The 9,663-nt window shown below is 36.0% G+C and overlaps 1 protein-coding gene across 1 annotated transcript; it reads right to left on the bottom strand.

Moving 5' to 3' along the window:
- Positions 1-559: 559 nt before the first annotated feature.
- Positions 560-5,612, bottom strand: LOC141648168 (uncharacterized). The gene is made up of 2 exons (XM_074456658.1): positions 5,331-5,612; positions 560-2,188 (listed from the first exon to the last, which is right to left on the bottom strand). The coding sequence occupies exon 2, from the start codon at positions 2,148-2,150 to the stop codon at positions 741-743; it is 1,410 nt and encodes a 469-aa protein (XP_074312759.1). The 5' UTR covers positions 2,151-2,188; positions 5,331-5,612; the 3' UTR covers positions 560-740.
- Between the last annotated feature and the right edge of the window lie 4,051 nt (positions 5,613-9,663).

Below are 9,663 nucleotides of genomic sequence, written 5' to 3' on the forward strand. Positions count from 1 at the left end.
TGATCCAGATCACTAGAAAAATGGTTGATGAATCAACAATGTAATGGTTTCTTATACAGTGATGAATATATGCACTAAATTAACAGTAACAACCAGTAATCAGCATTAGGCAAAGGATTCTTATGGCATAGAATGGCAAAACCGACGAATTCTAAGTCTCGTGCAAAATTAACTCTTAGCAAATAACAGACGTAATAAATTCTCATACGAGACGCTCTCATGATATATCATCATGAGTATTATCTCATATGAGAGTCAGAATGGGTAGTTAAATCTTTGACTAGATAGACTTGCCTCACATTGTATTATTTGAAGAAACATTTACGTGAAAGAAAACCGAACAGGGGCTTCAAAGTTATAGCACAAACAAGTCAAGACCACTGTGATCAGAATATAGCTTTTTCCGGGATATAACACTATGGATGACGACTAGAACGTGGTGATGCAATTTAGGACCTGATTGCTTACAGACAGCTACCAAGTGAGTCAAGACAATGTGTAGGGAATGCTCATTTGAGTTGTAGGGTAATTTTAATGCCGAAGATATACAATGAACAAGTTCAAATGCACCCAAATTACCTTCATAGCTGCGACCATTCTTTTTTACATAAAACACCTTTTCATACAGACAAAACCACGGCATCACACATTTGAATAAACGAAATATCAAAAAAAAGCACGCTAAACTAATATTACCGTTCCCATGGGTTTGATAAGAGATTACTTACAACATGAAAGTGTCATTCAGCCATAGTTTCTTCATCATTCTGACCCTCATTTTGTATGTCTGGTAAGGTCTCCAAATCCACTCTGGACTCTCTTTCTTCTTCAGTAACGTTATCAGACTCGTCAATTGGGTCATGCTGAATATCTCCTGCATTCTCATCATTAATATGAGAACTGGAGCTTTCATCAGTCCCACCCGCTTCATTTTCCTCTAAGTTCACGCCACGATTCTCATTACCCGCAGAGTTAACTTTTTCAGGTTTGGTGGCATCAGTATCATTTCCTATCTGAGAAGTCATTGTTGCGTTGCTGGAGCTTATTGATTCCCCACCATTGGTATTGGCATTCTCGGTTTTATTTAGGGCATCTGAGGCTTGATTTTCATCTTTCACCATCCCGGGTTTATTGCTGTCTCCTGATACATTGCGCAACAAGGTTAAATCTTTATCGCCAGGTGCGCCTTCAACAATAACATTTTGGGATGCATTCGCGTTAGAGGCTGTTATGACTCCATCAGACAAACCAGGATTTTTCCCAACAAGAGATGTCACATTGCTACTCACTTCTTCTCTTGGTTCAACTTTCGTTTTTATCAAATTATCAGGATTCTCAGAACTTTTGGTTTCATTCTCCTGTACAGAGTCACTTTTGCCGAACATATCATTTGCTTGACCCGAAGTTACATTCTCAGTTCTGGGAATATTATTATGAACATGCTGAGCAACTTCACTGGAAGCATCATCTGCCTTGTATTGCTCCTCTCTCGCCCCGTGAGTATCTGCATTGTCTCCATCATGATCCCGGTCATTGGATTCCAGATCTTTTTCATTGGGATCTTCCTTTCCAGCATCCTCATTCTCTTCAACTTCAAAATGCTCTTCTTTTCCGGGTAACTCCTTTTCTTCATTTTCAGCATGGCTTTCGTCCACATCCTCTTCATCGTCGTCCCTCTCTTTTTCCTCGACTTTTTCCACTCCATGTTCATATTCCATCTCTTTTTTTTCTAGTTCAATTTCGTCTGTCTCATCATCTCCACCTCCTCTTTCCTCTTCTCTCTCATGAATGCTACCATCTTCTCGCTCTGGCTCATCTTCTTCGTGCTTGTTTTGTTCCTCTTCTGGTTTTGCTGATTCTTCTTCTTCATCTTCTTTTTCATCATCATCCTCTCCATGCTTATCACCACCTGCAACTATCTCTCTAACTCTAGGAAGGTCTTTCCTACCAAATCTTAGAATCTCACCGTCCATTTGTGCCTTATCTACTACCTTTTCATCTTTCGCATCAAATTCTCTCCTTTTCTCTTGTGAATGCTTGACTTGGTAAATCAACCAAAAGCAAACTGCCAGCAACACACAGATTTGCAGTACATGCTTCACTTTAATGCCTTTTGACTTGTGGCCCCTACTAGGAGACTGTTTGTGCATCGTTATTTACTGAATGATGAAGTGCGATAGCAGAGTTCCTGTCAAACAAACATGCATGAAGATTACCACACTGAAATTAAAACATCTCTCAGCCAGAAAAGACCAAGCATCTGCTGTTCTTTAATCGTATGAAGGCTGGCAAAAAAACCTAACCGGACAGACCAAGTTAAATAATCTGAATCGATATCACAGGGAGGACTCAAAATAAGCAACTTCAATTGCACCCAAAATCTAAAGGCTACAGAATTGAATTGTAATTAAAAGTTAAAACAAATTCGCATAGCTGAAAGAAAAAACTCAAACCCAAATGGTTCTGAATTGATTTCAACATGAACCGAATTGAGGCGAGTAAATAAGACTCATTTTCTCATTAACACTCTCTGAGAGTAGGAGTTAAGTGATTGTTTCATGATGGTACAATAATACATAGAGATACTCTAAAAAAACATCCGTAACAAAAAATAACATGAACGTTTACTCAATGCATTCGCATGTGCCCCAATAATGGTCTAACTTGCTCCCCATATCCAACATTGACAAGAGTACGAACCCATACCAGACTCGAAGAAGCAAAAATAAAGTGAGCCTGTGACAAACAGAAATGAACTGTATTTGAACCGAATCAAAATCGAAATATGAAATAGCCAAATGGGACCAATCTGAACCCATACCAAATGGTCAACCATCGCATCTATTTCCTAGTCTTACACGACAACTAATTCTTAAAACCTCTTATTGTATTAGTATGAAGTATGAACTCCATCCGTAATTACATGATCTTCCCCTTTTGTAGGAAAGAATAGCATATGCCACAAAAGGGGCAAGTGGGACAATGATTAAAACTACCTATTTTAATTAAAAAGCAATCCAAACCCTTCCCTTAGTCGACCCCTGCCCTCACCACCCACCCCCTTCATAGTTCCCATTAGCTAATCCCGCAGCAAACACATAGCTCCTGCTCAAACTGGCCATTATTTAGTTTCCATGCATAAGTCATGGTTAGGGGAAGAAGAAGATCACGAAGGAGAAGCTCAAGAAAGAAAAAGTCATAAAGGAGGAGGTCAAAGAGAGGTTGCAAAGGAAGAGACCCGTCAGTCACCTCTTTCTCTCTTGTACCATGAGCACAGCCTCTTTTCCTCTGCCAATCTCCTCTCTAGTATGGTTTGATGGGTTGGTAAAGGCTAGCCGAGGTCACTGCTGGGGTTAGAGGAGATGGACGCTTAGGTTTAATGTGGTGGGAGGAGGAGATGATTTTTTATTTATTTTTTTTGGCAGGAAGGAGCTTCTCATGGTTGAAGGAGAGAGCGGGCAATGTTTTTAAATATCAATCTGATTATACTTGCGAGTTGCTGGTTAATAGTTTAGACTCTAGGTAATGAGGTTTTAAGTTAAGTTTTAGCAATGGAAACTGTTGTTGTGCACAAGTCATCAAGTTAATTTGGTAAAAATACTCGCCAAATAAAACGGGCTGTACAAAGCAATTAAGACTAGATAAAATAAATTAACGTACTAGCTATCAGGTTGGTCAATGAATTTTTTTTCCCTTCAATCCTTCATTACATATCAGAAACTAAAATCAAAATAAGAGATCGCGTCTCAGATAAATATCAAGATAATTAAGCCAGCAAAGACAAGTCGTCAAAGACGTTGAGATGGTCCACCAAAACAAGTAAGGGAATGACACTAGCTGTCAAAAAGACGATATCCACCCCTCAAAAAGAATGAGTTGTTGACTTGCTGTTGAGGTTAGTTGATCAGTATCTTTTAAATTAGACAAAGTGTCCTCAAACACGACCATTATCACACTGACACAACACATTTCCAATATATTTTCCTTTGCTGTTAAAAGGAGAAAATGACAGATTCCAACCTTACTGTAAACTCAATGTACAAAGGAATATCATTTTCAGACATCTTAAATTTACTAAAGAGGTACCAAATCGGGCTATATTCTTTGCTCGAAAAACAAGAAGGCTCTATACTACTACTCGCAATGAGGAACAACTTTTGACTAAAATGAATTCTACATTTTCATCATGTAACTTGTCTCACAGATAGAGTAACCTGTTCCAAGAAAACTGTCACATACCACTGAATGACAGTATCTACAATATTCACAGATGCTATGATATTTCAGTCACTAGCTCCAGAGAAACCAATTTTTAGATTATTTCATGTTAAAGTGCAGCAATGTAATCGGTATGACAAAAAAAGCTTAGATCCCTTTCCGTAGCCTCATTGGCCTTCGCGACTTATTTATGGATGAATGATGATACAAAAGTTATAATCCCCTCGAACCTCGTTTTCATAAGGTAAATGATAAATTACAACGTAAAGCAACCACTAGGAAGTCACACTTTGAACTACTTGTAATGATGACTAATCCAAGTTAAGCAACACCACCAACCTATACCTATTTCGTCATCGCTGCTCAGGGTTTATAGGCAGTTCTAGAGGCATAGAAGCCTTAATAAACTCAACAAACAATAAGCCACTGAAATTTCAAAAAAGATTTCATTAACTAAAAGCTCAGCAACTTAAACTATCAGCGAACTTGCAAATTTAGTATAGATGTGTTTTGCAAGCGCACCCCAAGCAACAACATTATCAAAATGCATCAATGGCTCATGCAAATTGTGGGGTAAGGGGGTCGGAAGTATGCAGCCTTACCCATGTGTAACAAACTTGTAACAGGTTACTGAAATCAGTTATGATCAATAATAGCTTCTCTCTTTCCTTTCTTTCACAAGTTCATCTTTTAGCTTAAGTTCATCGTTCCAGAATGTCACCAATTTACAAACAACACAAAGAGGCGGTTTCCGAATGACCCAAGATGACTGAAAGATCTAATCAAAGACCCAAGCAAGAAATAACCAACAATAATATTCCACCAAAAGCTAAGGAAATGTACCTCACAACCCATTTAGCAGGAACCCTAAAAATCGAAACACAAAAACCCTGAAATACCCAACTCAAAATTAACAGAAACAACATGAATTGACAAAACATTAACAAAACACACCTAATTTTTAGCGATTAAACAAAACCCACATAACAAAAACCCCAAATTTTAAGAATACACAACTAAAAACAAGCATTAAACTTAAAATTAATTAAACCCAACTACAATCAGACATTATAATAAGAGCAAGAAATTAAGCAAAAGGTGGAGAGTTTTACCTGAAAAAGAAGGAAAGAATACAAGTTTGAGTAGTACAGCTAGAAGAAGAATCAAAGAGGGGTGGATCCAAGCTAAAGAAAGAGTATAAGTTGATGAAACAGTGACAAGTCACACACTAATAATGAACATTAATTACTCTAATCTAAAGAAGAAGATAATATGGGAAATGATAATTGCAGACAGGAGTTATGGAGGCTGGAGTTTCTGGCTCCTAGCTCAACTTTTGATTAATTAGAGACAAAATTTCTAAGTATGGACTAATGTGACTATGTCTATGGAGCATTCCATATTTTAGCTGACGAGACTAACCCGACCCGAACCCGAGCAAATTCGACTCGACTCGAGTCAAATATGGCTAATGTGACTATGTCTATGGAGCATGCAATATTTTTTATTTTACAATTTTTTTTTCAACAAATAGTTCCGGATATTATTATTATGATCGACTTTACAATATTATGTTCATAGCTCTCCCTCGTTACCAATTCAACTTGAAAGGTTAACCTGAAATTGACCTAATTTGCAGAATTAAATCTGAGTTTGAAGCAGAAGCACGAATTGATTCAAACAGCCAAATCTTGACCCGAACCCCCATAATTGACTCGAAAAGACCACCCTGAAACCTCCCGAATGAAGCTTATTTGAAATGTGGTTATTATTAAAAACTTCAAATGACGTGAAGTAACTAATTTAAAATTGCTCGAAATAATTCATTTAACATTACTCTTAATATATTCTAATTTTAAATAAATGATAAAAAATCATTTGTCGAGTCACTCTTTTTTAGGCAGATTTACTAATAAAATTGTTCTTTATCCATGGGCCAGAAAATGATCAACCTTGAGTAACTCGTACCAAAACAACCAAATCCAGCATAAATAATGAGATAACATATAAGTGAAATGACTCAATAAGCTGAATAAGCCCAAACTTTGAAATAATCTAACTCACCCGATTTATTCCGACTATATCACCCACTTAGACTAACCTAATACAAATTGACTCGATCCTTAACCTATTCATTGAGTACATGTACAATGTCTTACGTAGTAATGTAATATATGAACACACAAACGCTAAATGGTACTCTAACACCAAAATATTGTGAGGAAAATTGTCACATATCAAGAAAATAAAAAGTTTATGATATGTTTATAAGAGATTCTGCCTAAGATATTAGTAACAAAGCTTTATTTGTTAGAACCGTAAAAAAATTATGGAGTATCCATTTTATTTAGCGTGATACTCTATTCGGTTAGGATCATGTTGGGTTAGATCACCCATCAGGCCATCACCCCTAGCCGATATTCAGCATTGGGCTAATTTGGGCCTATATATTGTAAGTGGGCTGTTTTAGCAAGGCGCCCCATCCTCTTATTGGATCATATTATTGTACGTTTGACCAAAAAAGAGAGATCATATTTTCATAGTTGCATTTATTTTCTTCAAAACAAATACTCCGATACTTTTACGATGATATAGCATAGGCGTATCCACGGGGGTGCAGTGGATGCACAGTAGTATTTAGTTGGTGTAGTGGTTTGAGCCCCAACTTCTTTCCCCTGCCATTCAGGTTCAAATCCAACTTCTAGCATTTTATTTTTTTGGTGGTCTTTTTAGATGGCGAGATTTGCTGGCCCATTTCATCAACCAAAAACGCAAGCATTAAGCCCATTTCATATATTCATCATTCATGGCATTATTACTCCGTATCATATTCATGGCAAGCATTAAACCCTATATTAATTAGTACTTTTAGCTATTTGGATGTATTCATGTATGAACCTCAAAAAATATTTTATTCCCTCCGTGCGGGTCATTTGTTGTCCTTTTCCATTTTTGGGTGTCTCGGTCATTTGTTTTCCTTTCTATTTTAAGAATGAACTTGATGAGTAATTTGATCATTCTCATTCAATTTGTTCCACTTGTCATTTAGTTATTGGTCCTCTCCTTTTTCCTTGGTATTTGTGTCAAAACCAAAGGACAATAATTGACCGGGACAGAGGGAGTATTAATTTATTATTTGTAGTAGTGAAAATAATATTTCAATGATAAAAAACTTTCGTAGAAATCCGCACCCCCGTTATAAGAATCCTGGAGACGCCACTGTGATATAATACTTTTTCTTAGATAACTGGGAAATTTATTTTGTGGATTTGATGCTTTATGATGATAGTCGACCTAGTTAAGTACGACCAGATACTATTATAATTTATAAAACATCTAATTGTCAAAATAACGATAAAATTTGAATAATACTCCGTGCTAATTATTGTAGTTTTAGTTTTTGCATATTGTTATTGGATTGATCATACTTGTTGAACCGACTTTTAAATAATCTTTTCGTTTGTCATTTATTTAAGTTTATTAAAAACCTCCTCGTAGAAGAAGTAAAGAGAAGGATTCTTTTCTATTTCACTTAAATTTTGTATTTGTTATTAATGGAGTATATATATATATATATATTGTTGAAAAACCTCATTTTATCATTGATTCAGTTGTACAATTACGTGATACATTGAGTGTAATTGAAAATTTAATTAACAATTTTGGCAGATGTTGATTTATACATCGTACATGCAGAGGCGTCGTTACGGGGGTGCAGTGGGTGCGCTTGCATCCCCCCTGATTTCAGAAACAAATGTTAATATATATAAAGAAACATCTAAAGACTAGAGATCTATTATGGTGCAATGGTCAGAAACTTGGATTTTATCCAACAGATCGCCGGTTTGAGATTTTTAGTAGGCAATATTTACTTTTTTTTATTTATCAAAGATTTTTGATCTTTCCTAGGGCCTAGAATAGAGTGATAGTGGTGTGGAAAAGTACCCAGTAGACGAGGAGTTGCAAATTGCAATAAATGACAGTTGAGGAATTTATGGAGTATTTCTGTAAACAATAATTCTTGTGAGACGTCTCACCGTAACTGTGAGACGGTGAGACGATCCCATTATATACAAATACAACTCATTTATTAACACTAAATGAACAACTTTTTTTTATAAAAATGAACCGTCTCATAGTTTGAGACCGTCTTATTCTAGAATTTGTGTTCTTTAAATTGGTCTGTTTTGGTATCTTTTAATAGTTATGTTTTTGATCATCCATTTTATATGATATAGGGAGTATAGTTTGTTTGAATTAATACATCATTCTCTCTTGAAAGAGGCTATTAATTCGAAAATTTGACAGCATACAGTATTAAAAAGACGCCTAACTTTGTAATATTCGATTAATATTTCATTTTTTTAGAAGCATATAAATTTGCACCCCCTGTAAGCAAATCCTAGATACGCCACTGCGTACATGTGAGATATCAGCTAAATTTATCCCGTAAAACTATAAAAATGCATGATAGGTCATGATTTATGTTTAATGTCCATCTTCACAGTTTATTGTAATGCCCTTGTTGTCACGTTATGATTACATTACGTCAAATAAAATAAAATAAAATAAATATTTGCATTAAAAATTTACAGAATGAACGACTAAAACCGTTCGGACTTGAGTTGGAATCGTTCTTGCAATAGTCGTCGGCGTTTACGTAGTAGAGAGTACTACGTTTTAGCCATCAGTTGACCTTATAAATTCAATTAAACAAAACTGGAAAATTGTGACCGTTATATTACCTGAACAGCCTATTGCAACTGAAAATTAAATTAGATAAGGGCATCCACAATAGATGAACCTCTAAAGAGGTTTGTCACATGACACATCATCAATTTAACAAACCTCTTCAATACAAACCCATATACAACAATAGTCAAACCTTTCCAAGGTTCATATCATAGGACCCATATAAAATTACCCATTTTTTTTCCCCTCATATATATGTTGTTGGAGAATAAAAATATACTAACTTTTAGGGGACCACTTGCCATGTCAATCAACAAACCCGTATACAAATGTGTAACCATTCCTATGGATGAACCTCAAACCCCATCTCCAACAATAGAGAGGTTTGTCAACAAACCTCTAAAAAGTACACAAACCTTTGTTGACAAACCTCTATTGTTGATGCCCTAAGCAAGGTAAATTACGTTGGGCAGAAGTAAAACGGATCCATATGTACCAAAAAAAAAAAAAAAAAAAAAAAAAAAAGTAAAACAGATCCATACACAATTTAAAATCACTACCAACATAAAAAAAGTTCCAAAATCACTACCAACATATTCACTCCGACTCACTATCAGTACCAAATGGCCGGAAAACCTCATTAAACTTGTGATTTTCAAATTTCCCTCCTAAAATATTTTTTTATTCCCAAACTACCCCTCCCCCTCCCCCTCCCTCTCCCTCTCCCTCTCCCTCTCCCTCTTACTCTTGTAA

This window comes from Silene latifolia, chromosome 3 (genome assembly GCF_048544455.1).
Source record: "Silene latifolia isolate original U9 population chromosome 3, ASM4854445v1, whole genome shotgun sequence".
Lineage (NCBI taxonomy): Eukaryota > Viridiplantae > Streptophyta > Magnoliopsida > Caryophyllales > Caryophyllaceae > Silene > Silene latifolia.

What these genes read in the sequence shown, in the direction of transcription:
- LOC141648168 (XM_074456658.1), bottom strand. Translation starts at nt 2,150, where the DNA reads ATGCACAAACAGTCTCCTAGTAGGGGCCACAAGTCAAAAGGCATTAAA.